At 41.8% G+C, this 23179-nt stretch overlaps 2 protein-coding genes across 2 annotated transcripts; both read left to right on the plus strand.

Annotated features, from left to right (window-relative positions):
• Positions 1 to 113: 113 nt before the first annotated feature.
• On the plus strand, positions 114 to 5183 carry scimp (SLP adaptor and CSK interacting membrane protein). The gene is made up of 4 exons (XM_088279516.1): positions 114 to 367; positions 2131 to 2173; positions 2834 to 2892; positions 3521 to 5183. The coding sequence occupies exons 1-4, from the start codon at positions 256 to 258 to the stop codon at positions 4228 to 4230; spliced, it is 924 nt and encodes a 307-aa protein (XP_088135642.1). The 5' UTR covers positions 114 to 255; the 3' UTR covers positions 4231 to 5183.
• A 284-nt stretch (positions 5184 to 5467) lies between these two features.
• On the plus strand, positions 5468 to 22855 carry vps37d (VPS37D subunit of ESCRT-I). Its single transcript, XM_088280485.1, has 4 exons — positions 5468 to 5760; positions 10527 to 10698; positions 18610 to 18692; positions 19721 to 22855. The coding sequence occupies exons 1-4, from the start codon at positions 5650 to 5652 to the stop codon at positions 20237 to 20239; spliced, it is 885 nt and encodes a 294-aa protein (XP_088136611.1). The 5' UTR covers positions 5468 to 5649; the 3' UTR covers positions 20240 to 22855.
• Positions 22856 to 23179: the final 324 nt, after the last annotated feature.

Below are 23179 nucleotides of genomic sequence, written 5' to 3' on the forward strand. Positions count from 1 at the left end.
TTGTCTAATAATACACGTAAACAACATTCTTGAAAATGTTGCCGCTTTCCAGTGCAGAAACTTGTCTTATAGTCACAAGTCCCAAGTGACGCCGCATTTGGGTGATCGTCTGCCGCGTTAGTCAAAGTATCAAAAAGGGGAAGTAGCCTATGCTCTTCTTTCCAGTACACTTTGCCTCTTCACGTTGAAAGCAGAAGCAGCAGCAGCATCTCCTACGTGTCGCCTTTAATCCTCTTAAACTTTGTCTGATTTCCAATGGATCTTTTGCGACAATACTTTTGGTTGTGGCTGATGCTCGGGATCATTTTTGCATGTTTGCTCATCGGCATCATTTTCGCCTTCATCAACATGTGCATCCCCAAAAACGGTTGGTTCTGTCAACAATTTGTTTCTTCATCATCTATGAGATTAAAACATTGTCAGTGTTTTATTCACAGTACATAATGACAATGTTTTAATTCTTGTGTGAATTTTATCAAGTGTGAGAAGGCGTATAAATCATATCATAGCTACAAATACGAATAAAGATGATTTTTGTTGTTGTCGTTGTTGCTGTTGTTGAAATGTGCTGATGGAGGCTGCCGTTAGTAACACATACTGCGGTCAACCCCACCAGAACATAACCCGGGTTGTGTGACAAAACCACAGTCCTCATTTTAGTTAGTTTTTTTTCCCCAGGAATTCTGGTGTAACATCCAAGTCCGGTTTTACGTTCCAAGCTAAACTTTCAAGCCCATTTTCAGACATCATGACACGGCACTTTTCTGCTCGCTTTTCCTCCCCTAAAAATCAGCTGTAGGTTTATATTTCTCAACTCAAAAGTCAAATTTTGTCTCAATATCCACATGTTCACCAATATTTTCGTAAGGAAGAAAGAACGGTGGGACCCCGCCTAAAAAAGCGACACCACTCCACAGTAAATACATAACAGAAGGAAGAAAAACCTCTGGTGGGGCACTGCCCCACTTGACCTTGATGCTAATGTAATAATCATCCACTCGTCAGGTATGAGAACTTAAGTCAATAAGCATTAGGAAAAGCTTTAGAAGTGTCCAAGTTATATAGTTTACAAGGAATTCTCTTAGAATTGAACAAGGAAAATATTATATTGCAATCTGAGGTACTGTTACAAACATAGATAAATAAATAGATATCGGAAAGGAAGAAAAAGTAAGCTAAGCTCGACTGCTAATGCAATACCTTTCCACTCTTAAGGTTGTACAAATGTTCCAAGTGTCTGGAACATCTTTACAAGCATTTTTGGGTCACATTGAGAATGGAACTACATTTTCAAACGTGCAAAATTACAACAACATTCAATAAAAGTGCAACATCTTTTCTGTTAACAGAAAATAAAATTGACTGTATAAAGTTAATTCTGTCTCTTATTTATATTTGAAGTTGTTATCACAGACAGACTATTTGGTTGTGATGTGACACTCTGAAGAAGGCGAAAGACATGTCTGGTAATTGAGAACCTAATAGTCTGTCTGTGATGAAAGAACCATCGACTTCAAAAAGAAAAAGTTAGAATCTAGCAGACAAACTATTATGCTCCTTAAACAACAGTATTGATGATTTTTTTTCTTTTTTTTAATATTATATTATATGTCTGGAAAAAGTCCATTAATAGACATCTTAGTTACTAATATTTTAAAACTGATTTTGTGATTATGTGTCTATCTAAAGATAATAATAATTATTAAATAATGATTTATAAAAATGAAAAGTATTGGTTGCACAGTCGTATTCAATAAAATTAGAATAGCGCTTTCATTTTCGACATGAATAATTACCTTTCTGGTGTAACCACAAGCAAAAACAGGAAGGAATTACTAAGTGTATATTTTTCAGTGCCTACACTGTAGTCTTTGCTAACACTCATAAAAAAAGATGATAAATGTATGAATTTCTATTACTAACATCTGTATTTGATTATCCCCAGATGAAACTTTTATGACGCAAACTGAGACATGCAATGTTGTAACAGCGCAGTTTATACTCGGTTCCCGCAAGCGGATGAAGAGAATAATAATGTCATTCAAATGCTGCTATATTTTTAATTCCTCTTTTGGTTGCTTATTATTTTATGTATTGTACTCTTATTTGTTTGTTTGTTTGTTTTTACAGAAAAACACAGATTCTCACAACGTGACAAAGACTCCAAAAACAAGTAAAACAAATACATATGAAATGTTTACACTTTAACCCCAAAAAGCCATGTTTAAATTCGGCTAAATTGTTGAGATGACAATGGAGATTAGATGTTTTACCAAAGTAGCAAACTTAACGAGACATTTTCTTCTTTTTAAGTTGTTAGTGTAGAAAGGAACGCGAGCTGGGTCTTTAATGCTTATGCTAGTAAATGCCAGCTCACAGTCATCTCTTTAGTAGGAAAACATACATTGTGTAGAACAATTACACCGAAATACATAAATAAAAATATATAAATAAACTACACGTTTTTTGAGAAACTCCATAGTTTTAATAGATATTTGGGGATATAGCAGTCCTAGCTTTTCCTTTTGGCTAATCTTGCTAACTGGCTGCTAGCTCTCTTCTGTGGCGTAGACTAAAGTGCAAGCTTGGTCTTTATTTAATTTTGCTCTCAGGCAGCTCACTTTTGCGTCATTACAATAGAAAATTAAATAGAAAACTTTGTGCTCGCTAGGTCAGCATGTTAATCCTGCTAAAAGGCGGCTAGCTACCTGTAGGGAGAAGTGACTTTATGCACAAATATTTTCTCCAACGCTAGAAAATACATTCTTTTAAATCACTTTTTTTTTTTAACTCTGCAATATTTACGTTAACATATTTTCATTGCACCTCTCAGGGCCAGACAGAACCAGAGTACTCCGCCCTTGCCTCCTCGCACCCAGTTCCTGTTGGCAGGTAGAGTTAAAATGTATTATATATAATTAGATATAAGGGAGAAGGAGAAGCGGAACATATAATGGATGGATGGATAATTATTATAATGTAAGATGATTTAGCCGATGAAAAGATAACATTCAAACTCATGATGCAGTATTTCCTCAATTTTATTTTAATTAATTTTTTTTATTTTTATGAGCGCTAATGGATTTTATCGAGAAAGTCTTTATTTAAGAAAATTAATTTTTTGAATTTTTCCCAAAATTGCATTGTAAACGATTCCCATCCAAGTTTTACTTTGAGATAAAATTCCGGTTTATAGATGCCATTTCAGCTACTCTGCTGACACTGTCTGTTACCCATGTGAGTCACAGTAAAGCCTTTTAAAAAGTATGACTGAGTTCAAGCATTTACAGAAGAAAAAGGAGAAGAAGAAGAAAAGAAGAAGAAGAAGAAGAAGCGACTTGGCTATTTCAGATATTATTTCAGGAAATATGTTGACTAAATTTTCCTTTCATCCATGTTGTCAAACGTCAGAACCTTATCAAACCATCATGAAGTCAGTTTTTTTAATTCTTACATTTAATCAGGAGAAATCATAATTATTGTGTACAGTTTGTTAAAATCTTGCATATTCTTTTTTTAGAGGCTCAATGCTATGAGAACATTGCAGAGGTTCCCGAGCAAAGCCAAAAAACAGTGTCCCAAGACCTGCGTGACCATGAGCTGAACATCGCCAATCTTCCCGAATATATGCCTATCCTGGACCAAAACTTGGGCAATCTCCATGATCAAGTTCAGATTCCGACCAACTTCATCAATCAAGATCAGAACCCGGGAACACTGCCTAACCAAGATTGGCACCCTAACAATGTCCACAACCAAGATCAGAACTTCACCAACCAACATAAATTACATCAAAATACTGCAAACCTCCACACTCCTGAATGGACAATGACCAACTTTCAAAATCAGGATCAGAATCTGACCAACCCATCTCACCTTGACCAGACCCTGACCCACTTCCATATCCAAGATCACTACCTGGGCAATCTCAATAACCAAGATCGGAATCTTGGCACCCTCCATAACCAAGACCAGAACTCCGCCAACTTCCGCTCCCAAGATTGGACGCGGATCAATCTCCAGAGCCAAGATTCAAACCTGACCGACCTTCACAACTATGAGCAGATCCCTGGTGAGCAGCCAGACTACGTGGAGGTAAAGGATCAAGACGAAGAACTGTTTCCACTGGTTCCATCATACGAGGAAGTTCTGGCAGAAGACACGGGGGAGGACTATGACGATGTTGAAGACAAAAACCAGGATGAAAAGGACTATGATGATATTGGTTGAGCCTCCATTTCAGTCAGAGGCTAATGCTAGACTAATGCTATGAAGACGAAACTGCGATACAGTAGTACTGCAAATCCCAAACATATTTCTTTTTGCAGCCACCTGATATTTAAGGAACTATGGAGAGGCTTTTGTTTGTTCACGCGGTTCACATGGTTTATATTTGACCTTGGAGCTTACCCTCTGTTTTTAAGGACGATGACTTAAATGCAGCAAAAAAAATGTTTTATGCGAGTTGTATGAACTGGTATGCAAGGGTTAATTAAATATGATATTCTGATAATAATCTAAAAAGCTTAACTTGCAAGCAGTTCCCCTATTGTGACAAGTGACAACAGGGGCCTAAGCTGTCTTCAGCATCGCGAATCGCTTGCCTCAGGCTGCCTTTTTTCCACTTGGCAGCAGTGGCATAGTTGAAAAAGAAAACAGATCCCTTTGCGCTAACCACCTAATAATAATATCAGTCACTTCTTCACTTGGGCTTAAGAGCTTTAATGAATGCAAGTGGCGGCTTTGCTGTATTACCAAATGTCGCTGTACTGAAGCCATAAATGACGTTTAGAGATAAAAATGCCACACAGGCAAAAGAAATTTAAATTTAAAATTAAAGAAAATGTTGTCGATTTGAGTTGTGTATTAAACTAAACTACATTAACGTTGTCTTATGAAAGTCTGCAAGGTCAATGCTCATACATAATGCAAAAATGTAGACGAACTAATCCAACTACAGTCAATGTCACTATTAGTAATTATTAAACTTTTGACAGAGAAGGTTAAATCCAGGTCCATCAACTAAAAATCCTGCCACAGATGTGCTACGGCTCAACGGGTAGGTAAACAAGCTTGTTTATTTATATGCCGGTTTCTCGACGAAAATCGTTTACCTGCCTGTTACGAATAAGGTTGTGTTCGTTTTGTATGCATTATACTGCCCCCTAGTGGGAAAAGCGTGCACACAACAATGAGCCACACAATGCCCATTGAATGTGCCAACCGTTTAATTCTTTATATTGTATTTAATAATCACTCTGCTTTTATCGCATACAGTAATGTGGAATACTATTTTTGTTTACTTGAAAAAATGTTGAAAACATATTTGTTGGTGGCTTTTTGAGGCGCTGGATTACATCAATGTGACAGATCACGAATTGGTAAATCCGCAGTTTCTGAACTGCGTGTATACGAGCCAAGACACATATCCTGTTCATCTTCTTACTTCGAAGGGGTCAAACAGGAAGTGTTCTACTCTGAGGAGCACACACGCTAGCATGACATGTTTAGAGTGTCGCCTTCGCATTCCAACGTGAGCCACTAGCAGCAGCAGCAACATCAGCGGCATGTGAGCCGGCCGCGCGGACGACTTTTTGCCTTCTGCAAACTGTCTTTTGTCCATTTCGAAGGACGTAAAAACTCCCCGAAATGGAGCATACCGCTTGCCCCGACGGCTACAGAGCTCTGAGCACCGGCGAGTTGAGGGAGCTTTTACAGAGCGACGACAAAATGGAGCAAATCATTGGACTCAATGAGAAGGTGGGTACATATCAGTAGCTGCTTCGCCCCTCCAAGTGCCTCCGGCGATGTTTTCTGCGATTTCTGTTTTTTTTTCTTGAACCGTTTTTTAAGTGACAGTGGGTGTGCTTTTGGACCTTTTTGTTGCAGCAAATCCGCTTGACATGCTTCGTCGATTGTCTGCGTGGCCAGCGGTCGTTTTTTCAAAATTACGTTATATCCAAATTAAGTATTGATTTAGTTTTCCTAAATAAATCAAATGGATATGTTTATGCATTGACCATTTTTTCGTTTGTTTATCACGTTTACCTGGACCCCCCCACATTGTATTATTGCTGGATTGCCCCCCCTTCTGTCTTTGTGGCATAATACAAGACCCCCGTTTAAAATGCCCCTTCATTTTATCAACTCCTTAATTTTCGAACGCCTTGTGCAGTATTTCGATCGCTCTTCTTAAAACACACGTTTTGTACTCTAATATAATATTCGGCTTTGCTTTAAGTCACATATACATTTTATTTCGTCAGGAATTCCAAGTTTCGGAGCTACATGCTCGCCCCTCCAACGTTTCCCTGTGCAGCGCTAGGAACCGCGTCCAATTCCGACTTGAAGTGCTACTAACCCGTGTTGTGTCTCGTCTTGATTTATTACACCCCACCGAGTTAAAGTGTGGTGTTGGAACTCTCTACCGCCCTTCTTGTTCAATTGAAAGCGTACGCGCAGCTTTGCGGTTTAGCCCGGTTCTTTAAAATCGTGCGGTTAGTCAACGGAGTTCCTCGCGCATTGCGGCACATGCTTGTTTCTGGAGACCTCAGTGGCGTCCAAGGCTCCTCTTTGTCATGCTCATAGTATGCAGATTGTAGCAAGCCTACCATAATGCAAGGTATACACCAAGATCTTGCTAATTATGAATTATCTTTTCAAAATATAATAGTCTGTCTGACATCAATAAATTGAATGATTAAGCCTTAATTTTTCAGAGAAAAGGGAAATGTTTGATTGAAACATCTGCTGAGTGATTTTAACAATTTAGTATGTTTGATCATTCTTTTTTTTTTTTCAAACTTCCCCCCAAGCTCTTGTTTTCCAAACTGTTTCAAGTTCTCTTGTTACCACTGTTCCATTAAATAAATACATTTCAATGAAAGATTCCCCACGTTGTCATGTAACACACATTGGTAACTGTAAAATTCATTTTTTTAGACCCTTTAACAGACTCAGTCTGAACAAACTTTATGGCATTTAAAAAAATATTTTTACTTTTGTGTTTTTGAAACATTTGGAGTATTGTTTTCATGTTGTTTCACATTTAAAAAGGGGTCAAATTTGACCCAAACAGTATGTAATATATGTATGTTGTCATGCTGCAAAAACAAGTTATGACAATTTTAATTTTTTTCCCCCAACGCTCTTCCGTCTTCTCTCCGTGACATGAAAACATCTCTAAATTCAGTTTCCAGGGTCTTTAAGTTGATTGCGTACATTGACTAACCTTTAAGCCCGACCGCCGTGGATACATTTCTAATTAACACTGACGCGCTGCGTTTACTTAGCAAAAGCCATCACTTGTTTGCGAAATCTTTGGCTTTCTTACGAAAATGATGCGACATTTGACACCAGACCGCAAGGAGGATTCCAGTGACTGTGGAGCGGCCACAGACATTGTTGGGGTCTGTCCAAACGCGCACAAGTCAGCGGGAAGCCTGTGATGTAAATTTAGTCCCCCGGCCCCCCCTTGGGCATGTTTGACGTGACCCAGCAGGCTTTGTCGGCGTACGGCAGCACCAGTTGGATAAGCCCCGGAAAACAAGTACACGTGAATGCTGTCCTTCTTCCATGTTGTGCGGTCTGCTAGCCAAAACCACAAGCATGCTTGGTTTCATCCGAGGAGCTTCGTTGAATTATTTTGAAGAGCTCTCGCTACTTGTTATTTGACGGGGTACTTCCAGGTTCTACTTTGCCAGAAATGAGCCCGACCAATACTCTGCGCCATTCACATCTTCTTCCTGGTTTGGTCCATTTCTTTTCCGATCGGCAGGACCAAGCGTGACTGAGGTACTGCAGTTATTAGTAGGGCAGACCCATGTGGAATTCGTTATTTGGCAGTGTCCAATTCTGGGAAGCAATTCATTTAAAAAAAAAAAAAAAAAAAAGATTTTTTCTTAAATCACCCCATCCTGGCTGGATGATCTCTTTAAAGCCAAGCCCTCAGTGACTGAGCTGCTCTAATAGTCATTTCTTCTTTTATTTGGCATATGAGCAAAATCACAGTTAAAAAAAGAAAAGTGCAGCTTTGCTACTCATAAAACAATCTCCACTTGATCTAGGCAAGTGGCATGCTTCATTTATCCGGAGATAATGGAATTATGCAAAGTGAGCCGGTCATAATGATTCGCGATGATGAATCATTGCTTGCTTCACTTTTTTTTTTTTTTTTTTAACTGTATTGAAAACCAACTGTGCTGTTATATAATTGCCCAAAGCTGTAATTATGCCAAGCGTCAATAGATTGGCTACAAGCTTCAGGAGAGACGCTGCTTTGTGATCCTGCTACACACGTTCAGATTTTTAACCTCCTAACTAATTTTTTTTTAAATATTCAAGACCACACAACACGGTAAATAAAATTTGGGCTCACTGCTCTTATAGTGAGTGGTTGAGAAATGATTACATGTAGGGCTGAAGGATTAAAAAAAAAATACTCAAAATTGTGTTAAATATGCGATTATTTTTTTCAAGGTCCAAATTATTATATTTTTTTAACAGTCAATCAATCAACAACTAACAATCAACCTAAGAACTACAAATGGATTTCGAGTAGACTTTACACAGATCTGATTGGCAGACATTTTCCTTAATAAGAAGGTGGGCCTTGCAGATAACCGTTTTCCGAAAGAGAAATTTCAGGAATTTCATCAACACTGGCTGCTTCAAAGACAAAAACGGCACTATTTAAATGTCCGTGGACTACAACAATGCGTCTCATCTTCATCATCATCATCATCATCATCATCCGGGCTCCCACGATCCCTCCCGGGCGCCATCTTTCAGTGTTTGCTCAATCCAAACAAAACTTCCCGGGCAGTCCTAGTCAGATAAGCTCCAAGCATTCACTGACACGACCACGAACAACAAAGTGCGTTATCTTTCTCTACACTGCAGAAGTTTCGAATAAAAGGCAAAACTTTGTCTGAATTCAGCAGCTTTTTCGGTGACTTCATACACCCTCTTAATGACCCGTAAAGAAACACAAGGCAGATGCACCGCGTCTCTCCGGAAACTGCCTTTGGGCTTTTTGTGACTCTTTGGGAAGAAACTGCGTGAAACTGAGCTAATGTCTGAGACACTAAGCACTTTTATTACAGCACTGTTTGGGACTGCGTTGTTCTCCCATAAAGGGAATTCATTTGAATAATTTATACACTTCCCTTCATGACCTTAGCGACATTTTAATCCGTTCCCATCGTCATGGCACGCGGTTTGAGCATTTATTTATTGATATACAGATTTAGGTACACGTAAAAATATAGGACAACAAAGTTTACTCGACTAACAGAGTAATTTAATTACAAAAAGGTAAGATCTCAGCTTTGAAGCTTCCATACAGACGAATATCACTACAGTCGCACTCAACATTCTGTATAGAATTGAATTAAGATAGCGAGAAGGGACGCTGGTTTCCTAGGGAGACTGCCGCAATTCCTCTAAATCAGGCGTGGGCAAACTACAGCCCGGGGGCCACATGCGGCCCGTTAAACGTTTTAATCTGGCCCGCCGAACTTGAAAAAAATTAAATGAATAAACCTTGTTAATGTTTTATTTTCTATATACTGTGGTTTTCTTTGGAATGCGTGAAAGTGTTTTAATAAGTTCAAATTTCATCAGTGGTGGGCGCTCAAGGCCTTATCTGCTAGCCTAACATAATCAAGAAATCATGATCATATTTATAATAAATGTTGATTTCATTGAATTATATATGATAAAAGGAGAGAGAGAGAGAATTTTTCAGATTTATGTCATATTATATGCCAGTGTCGCATTTTTAGGTGCGTTTTTAATCCAACCAGAATCCATTTATGTGTTAAAAAAAAACCTGTCATCCAGGACATTGTTGACCTCACTGTGTGTGCTGTGTAGCGGAAAAATGGTCACGGCTTTGTGGTCATTCCCAGCCCGCCGGGGCACAACCAAGGTGGTCCGGCTGGTAACGATGATCAGTTCAGGCAGCAGCTTCCGTTGACTCTAACACGCACATGACAAACTGTTCACCTCATTTAGCAAAAGTCCTTTGAGCATTTATGCAGTGTATTTAGTGTGCTGAATTGTCTTACTAGTGAACGCAAAGAGCACACTAGTACTTGGACATAAGTTATTTTGCGAAGTGTGGACATGTCACCGGGTGAAGAGTTTTGCCTCTCTGTTGACATGCTTTTGTCCGACTAGTATGCCAATGTTGTCCCGTGTGCAGAAATGTCACACAGCGGTGGAAAATACATGACTCCGTTTTTCTACTAGTGCACCCTGGTCAAGTCGGGACAATGTCAAATCAATTTTATTTTTATTACTTTGAGGAGAAGTGGCAATAAAACAGGCCAAAATCCAGAGTTGTGGCGGCAGCAATTTTAGATGGGTTTCCAGTTTTGGGTTGTAATCTTCAAACAGCTTTTCATATATGAGGTCCACCGTTTGTTGGCATTAAAGCAATTTTAATGAGTTATAACCAGTAGTTAAAACCGATGTGTGGAAAAGCAACACAACAAATCAACACCTTTGTGCGGTGCTTCCAGTTTCAGGAGCTTCAAATAGACAGGGAGATGATGATGGCGTCCAATCGCAGCCTGGCCGACAACAGCCTGGCCCGGCGGCCCCGCCTAAACAACGGGAGGCTCCAGTTGGCGGAGAAATACCGGGAGCTGTCCAACCTGGCAACCACGTGCAGGGAAAAACAGAGTCAGCTTGGTGAGTTGAACCCCCAGGCCCAGAGACGCAGAGGGGTGGGCTGCTGGGGTAGTGGGGTGGGAGGTTTTTTTTTTTTTTTTTTCCTCTCTCAAAAATCCTTATTTAATGCCAAAGGAATCATGTCAGGTGCTGGGAAGAATTGATAACGGAGAAGTTCACAGGGTCAAATACCCGTACGGGACATAATAATCAACAGATTAAATGATCGTTAAAACAATTGCTTGTTGCACCGCTAATATATTTGTAGTTTTTTGTTGTTGTTGTTAGGCATTCTGGTCTTTGAAATTCCAGTTTGTAAACCAATATAGACCAACGTAACCATGCAGACGGCACCGTTGAATTGCTTTGGAATGGAGATGAGCACAGGTTTTGAGTAGATGATAAAGATTAGGTGGTAAACCTTAGCTTGTAACGTCAATTATGAGTGGGAAGAAATTGCTCAATAGCACGCCACAGGGATACGAGGGTTGCACTATAACCTCACTTTATTTTCGTACACATTCTCCTTTTGCTTACTTTTCTTAATTCCCTCGCTCATCATACTTGCATACATGCACCTCTCTTATTTGCATTGAGATTGTTTGTGGAGAAGAAGAAAAATGAATTCTGACAATTTTTAGGAATAAGGCCAAGACATTCAAGGCCGGAAGGCTACCCTGATCGTGGTTGGAGGGTGGGGGACTGACCGCCAAAAAAGGGTCAAGTGCCCAGCTCTGGTCACCAGGAAGTAGAAAGTATCTTTTGCAAAAAAAAAAAAGACCTCGGAGAACGTTTCGGTTTTTGCCCCTCAGTTAAACATGTAGTAGTCATAGTCCAACGTAATTTGGATGCTCGTAGCTGCTGTCATTTGAGTGCATCCTTTTGTGATCTTGAAGAAGCAACAAGGAAAAATACGGTGCCATCTGTTTGTCACTTGCGATGAAAGGTTTGGACTTTGCGTGAGCCAGTGGCTGCATATGACAAAGTTGAATGGAATCCCTTCCCACTTGGTGACTGCGACAGCCCGACTGCGAGCCTGGCAAAAGTGGAAGTCTTTCGTCAGCCTTTGGAAAAAAAATCTGACTGTGAGACAAGTCGTCAATTGCTCGGCAAAAAGCCTCAGCGTGACTCAGGAGTTTGGTTCTGGGAACTAAATGGGGCATATCAAATACCAGCAGGAAACCCGCCACAGTTGTCAAGGAATTGTCGCGTGTGAAAGGGGGCCGGCTTTGACTTTTGTGCCAGATGATGTCCTCTGAAGTGAATGCCGACGGCTGGTGAGAAACTAAATCCCTGCCGTTTCATTTCCAGAGGAAGTTTACACTGCTGCTCAGAGTGTTAGCTTTGAAGAATCAGCCCCAAGGTTTTTTAAAAAAAATTTTTTATATATTCTCTCATGAAAATAATTTCAGCCTTAGCTTCCAAGCAATGATAATAAGTTTGGCGGATTTATTAAGCATCCAGTGTGTGTGGGGGTGTGTGCGTGCGTGTGTGCGGGTGTGCTCTTGTTTTGATGACATATCAGGACATTTTTATGATAACACACCTGCAATCTGAGGACTCGAAGAAAAATGGGGACATTTTTCGAGTCCTCATTTTTCTACGCCACCTACAGCAATCTAGAGGTCCCCAGAATGCTCCCAATCCAAAAATCTTTCATGTCCTAAAAAATAATTTCAGCCTTAGCTTCCAAGCAATGATAATAAATTTGGCGGATTTATTAAGCATCCAGTGTGTGTGGGGGTGTGTGCGTGCGTGTGTGCGTGTGTGTGCATGTGTGTGTTCAAACCCCCATGGCAGGATGACAGGGGTCAGTCTTTCCTCTCCAAAACATCTGAATTTCATTTAGCCAACAAGTGGGTTGGCTGGAGGTGACATGGTGGACTGCGCTATTAGGAACGACACACTCCACGTACCGCAGGACAATATCTCAGAATAATCTTTCAGAGACGACCAAAAATCTTCCCTTTGCTGACTTTGATCGGAAAGGAGGAATTTGAATCTGCGTGGGGGGAAAAAAAATTCTCTTGATGCACCTAACACCGCAAGCTCATCCAGATAATCTTTATCGTTATCTCAATCGGGCCTTTGTTGTCTTTGATCACTAGGGGTGAATTGGGTTCAATTTCAGGCTGATTATTAGATTTTCCTGGCTGGCCCTGACTGATTACCAAACGGAACATGGAGGAAAGAAATCACTCCCAACACACCGTACACAATGACGTAATCACGAAACATAATCTTTCAGAGACGTCCGACAATCTGGTAATTGCTGACTTAATCGCAAGGAAAGGGAAAATGCATACATTTAAGAGGTTGAATAGTTAACGATTGTTGGCCTAGACTTTTTTTTTCAACAGGGTGTGGTTGGGAGAAAATCACCCACAACACACCGCACACCACACGACAATCCAGATAATCTTTCGCAGATCTTCTTTTGATCAGTGCGGGTGTATCATCCACAGGCCAAGATTTCACTCTGTCAATTTGTGAAGATGTTGAAACCAGATCATCATGTCAGACTGTAGTCATACTTTTCGTGGCGTGCCATGAGATTTTTTTTTTATGTAAATAGGATGTCTTGGCTCAGTAAATGTTGGGAAACACTGCCTTTCACAATAAAACCTTTAAAGAACCTGAGCATGACCCTCGTGGATCGTCATTTTCAAGCTGTGGTGTCGGGTTTTTTTTCGCCCGTTTTTGTGCCTGCGCCTGGAGCAAAACACTGGGAGCTTGTCAGATGAAGTCCTCGCTGTCGGTCCTGTGACTCATGTGTCGCTGGTGTCTGATGTCTTTCGGTCTCTGGTTGATTTTCTACACACAGCTGCTGCACATAGAGCCAGGCTTCAATCACCTCCGCTTTGCTAAATTCGCCTTGACATTTTTTTAAACAAGCTTGCTGAGCCCATTTGAGCTGAATCGCCGTTGACTTTTTAAGTATTTATCTTTCATATATGGAAGCTCGACTGCTTTATGTTTTGGATGATGAGAACAGTTCAATGTGTTGGAAATGTCCTCAGCTGCGCAATGGCTGCTGTCTTGCGATGACAACAAGACGGCGAATCGTTTGCAGTTTTCCTTTTAATCTCCTTTAATCCCCCACGCCAACGTCTCCCGGCGGCTCAAAGCGTGGAAATGATCTCCTCGTGACAGAAACAATGCTGTCGCAATTAGGTTAGCGCAAAGCTATTAGACCCAAAAAATTGATACATCCGTCAACGCAATTTGCTGTATGATGATGGGTGCGGTGATTTTGTTTGTAACCATCAGTGGTGACTGAGAGCAGGCATGTTTTTCTTTTTTAATTTATTTATTTTTTTTATAATGGTCGTTCTCTCTTAGAAGCAGGAATTCCTCCTGGAGTACAGAGTGCACATTGTTCCGCGTTACACCCTTTGATGCAAATGTTACCGATTCAAGATGTCGAATGGCGAATTGTTCTCATGTGCTGTTTGGGAGGTTGCTGAAGCGGGCTACGCTCACACTGACAAATTGCCAAATTTGAATATTTTCACTCCTCTGCGATCGAAGTCGGCAAAGGTCCGATTTTTGGCCGTCCCAGAAAGATGATCTGAACATTTGTTCTGGGGTGTGTTTGAAAACACATTCGTTTTCAATTTCCAAAACTTTTAATAGTCAGGAATGCCAGTCGTAGATTCAGAGTCAGACATGTACAACCTTTGCAACATTTACACTTTTACAGTGTTTGCCCTCATATTTGCAATTTCCAGATGTTTTTGGCCTCAGGCCCAAGCAATGTCTAATAGCAAAGTATCGCTTTGGTGCCATCTTTGTGCCAAAGAACTATGTTAAAAAGGGGGAGGAGCTTCCTTTGTAATAGAAATGTGAGGCTTTGCTGCCTTCTTTGGCACCAATCGGCAATTCCAAATTCTTTTGGGGAGCGTCAAATTACTCGTGGATTTTTGCTATTCGCAGCAGGTTTGGGATTGCCTGCAAATAGCGGACGAACACTGTATACAATAATCGGTGTCAGGGAAGTCTGCTGGAGTGATGTTGAATGAGAGACAAGATGTTTGTCAGCGGGTTGCTACGTTTGAAGCGAGTCTTCATGCATGACGTGCATACTTGGTGCATTTTTACCTAATTTTGGGATTATAGGTCCCACTAAAGTTTATTTTCAGTTGAAACTAATACAGCGTGCAATGACAATCATATTCCTTTGGGGGGCGTCAGTTACTTTTTTTGCGATTCGCTATAGTACTTGGGTCCATCGACGTGTTCAGATTACACCCCCTCCCCCACCTCCTCCCACCTTCCAAGTCTCATTCTGAGAGCCTTGTGCAACAACAGGAAGCCGGTGACAGCGGTGTGGGAATAACAAAGAGATGTGACACCATGTGCGCTGTGGCCTTGCCCAAAGCACATTAGCCTCATATCGCATGCCTCTCACCCATCAGCCTTCCCCACTTTTGCTCTTCACAGATTTAGCTAATTCTCTTAACCACGCATTTTGATCACCTTCATAGTCGGACACAAAAAAAAAACATGACCTCCCCCAAGGAGCGTATGTTTTACTTGCTGCTTAATGTGTACTAGTGCATGGCTCTTAAGATGGATGCATAAGATATCACCCACCCCAAAGAAAGCCTCCCATGGTCTCATTTTTACCACTTCAGTCAATCCCAACGCAGCAAGGCACCATCTGTGATTATATATCTCCACATTCCTCATGACCTATTTGTGTGTAATCAGCTGCAGATCACTTGGTGGAATGTTCAAACGCTCCTCAGACGCTTCGCTAAACTTGTCAGTGTTTCTGAGGCAATGGAAGAAATGTATTAGTCATTAAAATGGAGGCGGCTCGGTCTTCGGCAGTTTGCAGATGGCGCGTTCGCGCAACGCCATAAATTCCGTTAAGAGGTTGTATTTATGTGCGAAACCAGAAGACGCAGACAATACTGGATATTACAGTGGTACCTTAATTTACAGACGGGCCTGTCTCATGTAATGCAGTGAGTCACTGTATGCAAGTGATCAGAAGCGAACGCTGATCTGTGCAACCAGCAAAACTCAGTGCAGCTCAAGTGAACAATCCTTTAAAAAAAAAAAAAAAGAAAAGACTTCAAGTTGTTTGTTGCCACTCCCTTACCAAAATAAACATAAAACGAAGTGAATTGCACGCTGTCTATTTAAAACGACCACATAATGTGACAACAGTCTGTCGGGCTTAATGCCAACAAACAATGCAAAATGCCATAGACGGGCTAACGAATACCTTCAGTTGCATACTGTTTTTGAACACAAATGGCGTGACTAGACAATGCAACAATTACCACAGGCATATCTTCTTTATCCTCTGTGGCAATGACTGAAATCACACTCGATGAAGCAGTGCAGTGTCCATTCCAAAAAAAAAAAAAAAAAGTCTTTGCGTGTAGCTGACACTGCCAGCCTTGTTGATTGACAGTCGCTGTCTAACTATGGTTGTTTCTTGTGACAGTGTAAGCTATCGATAGCCCTGCTGTCCGTTTTCAGTCTACCTGCTCACTGAACGCCACCTCTGGATTTCATACAAGGCGTGTTTTGACTTGATATCATCTACCTGACACAACGAGTTAATCCTCCAGGACCGCAAACAAATTGCAAAATTTGTCACCAAGATGCGTGCACTGGCCTCCCCCCGGTCCAATTTGCTTCCCGAGCCGAATGTAGGTCGCTTTTCAGCTGCCGTAGGAGTGTTTGTTTTCCCTGACTGTCAACTCACATTTGCATCTGTCGTCTTTCCGTGAAACGGCCGCACCGTGCGCATGTCGGACAAGAGCGATACCGTTAATGTGTGCGGTCTTGCTTTTTAACTCTCCGCTGGTTGTGAGGTTGTCTCAAAATGTGATGCCGTGGATTTTTCATCTTGAGGTGAGGGTGTTTAACTCATTTACTCCCATTGACGGATAAAGACGTCGAAGATCCTTTTATTTTTTACACGGCTGGTAGTGAATGAGTTAAGGAAGGCACAACAGTTGCGTGCACCATGTGTTTTTGAAATAAGAATGAATTAAAAGAACTTTATGGATTTTTTTTCCCATTCATTTCAATGGGGAGCTTTATCGAATTAAAAAAAAAAAAAAAAATTGGAGTCAAGGTGAATTTTGAACTGGCTGGCTGAGAAGCCCTGACAGCCACACCCATGATACAATCTAGTTGAATAATTGATGTCCTGCCCAAATACAATAAAGAAGGAGCGAGCTCAGCAAAAAAAAAAAAAGGGACAAACGAGGTGAGGCGGCCGCTCGCAAATCATGCTGGCACGGAAAACATTTTGTTCATCGCGTCAGTGCTCAGAGGGACGAGGGTGGCTTTTCAAGTTGTCATGGGTGTGGTTTCATGGACATTCCTCTCCATCTAAAAATGGGGACCAGATGACGAGCTGATGAAGACTAATCAATTCCGATTGGATGACTCATCCTGATAAATCCGCTACTGGCCTGTTTGCCATGAACATGCGTGACCCAAGTGACAGCAAGGCGTCTGCTGTCCCTTGAAGGAGTCCTCTGACATGCTCACTTAAGTCCCGTGGGTCAGACTGGGTTCATTGCCCAACGGGGGCCGGGGGGGGAGGGAGGATCGTTGAGGAGGGTGGAGTGCAAATAAAGGTCACTTAATGGACTCTAATAACGCAAAGCCCGTCCCCCGCGGTGGATCTTTCTCCAACAATCGTACAAATCCTTATCATTTAAAACCCGGGATGTCGTTTGTGATTCCAAGCTTGCCCCAACATCGTTTCTAAGTCACAACCCACTTTAACAGAAGTTGACAACAACAAAGCCTTTTTCTTGTTTAAAAATAGCCTCTGAAAATGCATGTGCAGTGTTGTTACACTTTCGAATGAGTTTGACATACCGCCAAAAGCGTGTTGTGAACTATGATGTGGGCAAGCCAACGGCTGAGCTGCGCTAGGTTTGTTTACAGAGTGGGTGATCAAGTGAGAAACATTTCCTGATGTTTATCCTAGAATGTATGTTGGGATCGCGTCAGCACTATTTTGAAAAGGAGCAGATTACTATGTGTACTATTTTTCTTTTTTCTTTTTTTTTTTTTTTTAATTAGCTATCTACAACTCACCCTACCAGGGATGGGGGGCTTGTCCTAGGGCTGGGCGATATGACCTCAAATCAATATCGCGAGAAATTGAGGAATTTTACCTCGATAACGATAAATGCACGAGAAATAAATATATTAAAAAAATAAATTTAAATAAATAAATCCTGTGCACGCCACTGTAACTAGAGGAGCTAAATCTTTAGCCATGTGCTAGGCTATCGCGTCCACCTCTGAGACGTTCTCTCGTATGGTGTCGCCTCCGTTATGGGCTGTTGTCACTTGTCGAACCTTGCTTCTCACTTTGAACTTTCAGCACAGCATGGTTGTGTTGTGGGTGGTGAAAAAGCTTCTGGATTTGAATCGCCAGCTACGACAGCGACGTCTGTTTTCTTTCTCAGACCGGTGGAGTCACGTGACTAGAGGCGCCGTAGCGGTCTTAAAGGGGCATGAACATTGCCGCAGACAGAAAAGGCTTTTCTTTTTTTTTTTTAAACACCGAATTTACCGACATGGGCAAAATGATTTCGGTCATTGTAATAAATTTCGGTAACGGTAAATTTTCGGTTTATCGCCCAGCCCTAGCTTGTCCACATCGCTAAATCCCCAAAAGTCTGGTTTTCAATGCCCAAACATTACAAAGGGGACAAATATAGAACAGACTTGTTAAGGTATCCACTGTGTGTACAGTTATGTGAGGGGTCGGGGGTCAATGAGTAGATGGCGTGAAAATGACTCTCCAGTCAAGTGTGATGTGGAAACAAATTTCTTCTCTTCTTGGTTTTCTCTGCGACTCGGTGAGAATGGGGTGTGGTGAAGTCATGGTGACTGGCAGGCGTTCCTTTTTATTTATTTATTTTATTTTTACCCTTTCAGGAGAACGAGTCCAGAAGCACAGCCTGCAAAGCGCCCAGAACCTCCTGCAGGAAGAGGTGGCACGCGGCGAGGAGAACTCGGAGGTAAGAAAAAAATACTAAAAATCAAGGGAGGCTTCTTCGAACTAATAAAGAAGTGATTTACACTTGCCATATGCTTCCTCCCCCACCCCGTGAAGCGCCGATCAATAGTGAATCGCTCGCACAGCCACTGACTGATAGCCAGGCAACAAACAACACATTGTTCTCTCTGCTTGTTTCCTCCATTTTTGTCCGACAAATTGTCTGACTGGAGCTGACGCAGTGCATGTAATAATCTTGCGTCCTTTGGCTATTTGGTCTGATCGCAGCCGTGTGAGATGAAGCGGCTGGCGCTGCGATTAAAGCTGCATGTTATGATGGTTCCGCTGCAGCAATCTTCCCACATTCTGCACTCATTGCTGCATTCCATTTCACGCCTATACCAGCGCGTTAGCGTGATTCACAAGATGATTTATATAGATTCAGTGAATCACCATTATTTGCGGAGATGTAGCAAATAGTCAAAAGTAATCGACACGCCCACGCCCTGAAAGAGGGTTGCAATGACGCGACAATGGCAGCGAGCAGAATGGCGTCATCGCCATGACACCCATCAAATACCTCGTGTCAGAGGACGCAACTAAATGCGAGCGATGCATACCTTGACGTTTGCATACCCAACGGGGCTCCAACTCCCGTCCTGGGAATCCATCCGGATGAGGAGCGCTCGGCTTTCGTATGTTGCCAAAAGCAACAGTCGCTGCGCGGCCGGGTTGCATACAATGAATTATTCCATCTGATGAAGTGGGTCAAAGTTCATGCGTAAACATCCTCCTGGCTTATTAAATTTTGGGGGTTTTTTTATGGATGGGACCTACTCTTGTGGTACCGTCTTTGTCTGCTGTAGACTTGCAAGATTCCAGGAAAGTTGCTAAAAGGAAAGCACCAAGTTGAAGGTTGGCTCCGATTAACGAACAGTCGACCCCAATTCACTTTTTCCAAATTACTAGCCATCACTTAATTTTTCTTGCCATGGAAGTCTACCAGAGATGTTGGTCCTGAGATATTTTTTTTTATTTTTGTGTTCACAGGAGCTGCTGGACAAGTTCATGGAGGGCAACATGAGCCTGGAAGACTTCTTGGACTCCTTCCAACGCTCCAGGAGGACTTACCACATCCGGCGAGCGCAGTCGGAGAAGATGCAGGAATTGATCAAGAGGTGCCCCGGCAAAGCGGACGGTGGCAAAGTCCTCGAGGAGGTGAAGGCGGACGCTCTGGAACCAACCCGGCCCAACGGCTACCTGGCGCAGGGACCTCTCCGGGTCTTCCAGGTACGCTACGGCCTGACGCCGGCCATCCTGCTGCCGCATTACCCTGTTTCTCCCGTTCCCCCTGCGGCCCCTGCACCGGCACAGGCACAGCAGGCCAGGACTCCCCCACCCGATCCTCTCCCACAGGGACAAGTCCTGGGCCCGGGCGCACCCATGCACCCGGTTGGGCTCAGGGTGATCGGACAGCTGCCCGGGGGTTGGCCGGTCAATGGGCGGCCGGTACGATTGCAGCAGCTTTACAGGCCCAACCCCCAACAGCCCCAGCCGCCCCTCCGATAGGTCGCAAACGGGAAGATGTGGGGGCCAAATCTTCTTGGAGAGTTTTTCCCAGGAATGTGGGTCCTAGGAAAGACGGTGCACCATCCGTCCCGGGATGGCGAGATGCTTTTATTCTGTGGAATATTTGATTTGACAGGACAAAGTTCTCTGAAGCGCACGGCGGCCTCACAGTCAAGAGATCTGGGTTTGAATCTCTGATTTCTCCAATTTTCTCAAATACCCGATTTTGTTGGACGGGAATGTGAGTGTGAATGCTTTGAATGGACTGGCGACCAATCTTACTAATGTCGCCCAAAGTCATCCAGGCGCGGGTCCAGTTCGCCGCAACAACAATGAAGACAAGCAGTCTAGAAAATGGACAGAAGGCGTTCGTTCGTTCCTGTGGCATCCAGCTCCAGGGTTTGATTTTCTTATTTTTTTTTTCTTATTAATTTATTGGTGTAAATCCTCTTTTGACTGGCTGCCTTCTGGCTGCACGTTTGCAAGATTTCTCCTCCAACGTGTCACGGGAGGAGGCGCCGTCCTCGCTTGTTGGTGATTGGAATCTTTCTCTCTTACTAAGTCCGCTCGCTCCTCCACCAGCGAGTGATCATAGAACGTTTCCGCCGCTTTGACAAAGTCCAACTTGAGAACGTGCCTTTCGGCAACCAGTGCCCAGTCGCATCCATTAGCGCTCTCATTGCGAGTGGTCGCCTTCGAATGAGATTCCCCCCGGGAACGAGCGAACACTGCTGCAGAAGATTTCCGCGTGTTATTTTAGAGGCTCTTGAAAATGCCCTCCAAAATTAATAATGCACAAAAATGCGACCTAGATACTCACGCAGCGGTGTCTTGCTGTTCTTAACAGAGAAAATATTGTTTCAGATTGCCGAAAAAATGCTTAAATCTGCTCAAGATGAAAGGATTGGGCCCAATAAACCCGCTCCGGGTAACTACGATTCATTGTCTCATATTTCCTCAAGTAGTGGCCTCCGCTCTAGAAGTTGCTGCGCCTTAACTTTCACGGCTCGTCTTTGATAAATGCCAACTTTTTTTAAATAGAAACTGTACAAATACCACTAGTACTTTTGAAAAATAATTTCAATTAACACAATGACAGATAAAAGACCTTTCTGTCTTCCTGACACACAGAATGAATGATTTTTGTATTTTACAAAAAAATAAAAAATAAATAATTTGACAAAAAAAAAAAAATAGTACAATTTTCAATACAATTAAGATTAATATTCGATGAGGATTAGGACATGGTAAACGGTCGCAGTGTTTTAGTATCGGTAGCTAGTATCTGCATCCTTTGGGTATCGGCCCGATGGCGACACCTGGTATCGGTACTCGCCCATCCCTAAAAACGCCAAATGAAGTGACGTCTATTTCTACCTTTGAATGATTGCCTCCCCTCAAACAAACACCTCGTTCCTTCTTGTAGCTGCGTGGCCACGAGTTGAGGAAATCAGACATTTCCTGATCTTTTTGGCTTTGGAAAAAGAACTCGGCTGTTTTATGTCACGCTGTCCCTGAGCACTGGTGGCTGGACGTGCACTTTTGGGTCTACTCAGGAATGAAAGAAGCTCCGTGAGTATGCTCTTGGTCCTCACTAGTAAGACAATTTAGTACAGAAAAAAAACACCTGTACTAGTGACACTTTTGACCTACTAGTACACAATTAAGCTAGAGTGCTCTGGTACTCCAACGCCTAAGTTGTTGCACAATATTCTTACTAGTGCAGACAAAGCGTACACAGACTTGAAGTTGGATATAGAGGATATGGAATGAATATTTAAATAGCCCCCCCCCCAAAAAAAAAAATATATATATAATGTTCCACCCCACAGATATTACTGTAGTGGGGAAAACCAGGACTAGTTCGACGCAGTCATTCAACTAGGTTGTGCTGAATTGTCTTACTAGAGTAGAGAAAGCGTGTACTAGTACAAGGACTTCAAGTATGGATGAAATGCTTTAACGACTTTCCGATAACGCTTCCCCAGCAGCCTTTTCAAAAGTTTCGGGTCACTCCAGCATGTTAGCGTGTTTGGATCCGCTAGCGCAAGCTGCTTGTCAAGTTGACATTGATGGGATCTCGCGAGCCAGCAGGCTGTCTCTTCGTATCATTATGACGAGGCTAATAATAGCGCAGTTAGCATTGTAGCGTCATTGGTAATCCTTGATTAAGAGATGAGGAAGCAGATTTTGGTGAAATTCTGGGCGCTAGATTTTAATTATTTTTTTCAGCGTTATTGGTGGGAAATTAAAAAATTGTCACCAAGATGAAAATGTAGTAACGTTACCAGTACGGGCCTTCAAGAGAGCAAATGAGGACGTGTCCAGGTAATGCTAATTTTAGCTATTAGGGTTAGCATCTAATTTTCATTTGAAACACACTCCTTGCACCATGCAGAAAGCTTAGTTTAGCAAAATAACTGCACATTTTTCTTGTAGTATCTGCCATTTTTTAAATATTGATTTTGATTGTCAAACAATGTAATATAAAAAAAATAAAAAAAGAATTAAATCCACCCATACATCTCTACAGAAATCTAGTGAAGTCCATGCTACCATTAGTATTAGTGGCTTTTTTTTTTTAGACAGAAAAAAATTATTTTTAAAAATAGAGCACAAATGAATAGAATAGAATAGAATAGAAATCCCTTTATTGTCATTGTACTCAAGTGTGCAACGAGATTAGAGGGCTCCCCTCTCCAGTGCAATACAACAATAATACAGACAAATATATAATGCAAATTATTATTAAAAAAAAATTAATATGCATTTTAATTCGGTATTTGTCAACCTTTTTTTTTCCAATATAGAATGTGATATTGTCTAAAAAAATTAAATAAATATAGTATGTACCACAAATGGAGAACATTAAAAGCCATTGAAAGGAAACATTTTTTTTAATCTCTCTAAACCGAATCGTATGAAACTAAATTTTTTTTT

The sequence above is a fragment of the Idiotropiscis lumnitzeri genome, chromosome 17 (genome assembly GCF_059441095.1).
Source record: "Idiotropiscis lumnitzeri isolate Australia: NSW breed Sydney's pygmy pipehorse chromosome 17, RoL_Ilum_1.0, whole genome shotgun sequence".
Taxonomy (NCBI): Eukaryota; Metazoa; Chordata; class Actinopteri; order Syngnathiformes; family Syngnathidae; genus Idiotropiscis; species Idiotropiscis lumnitzeri.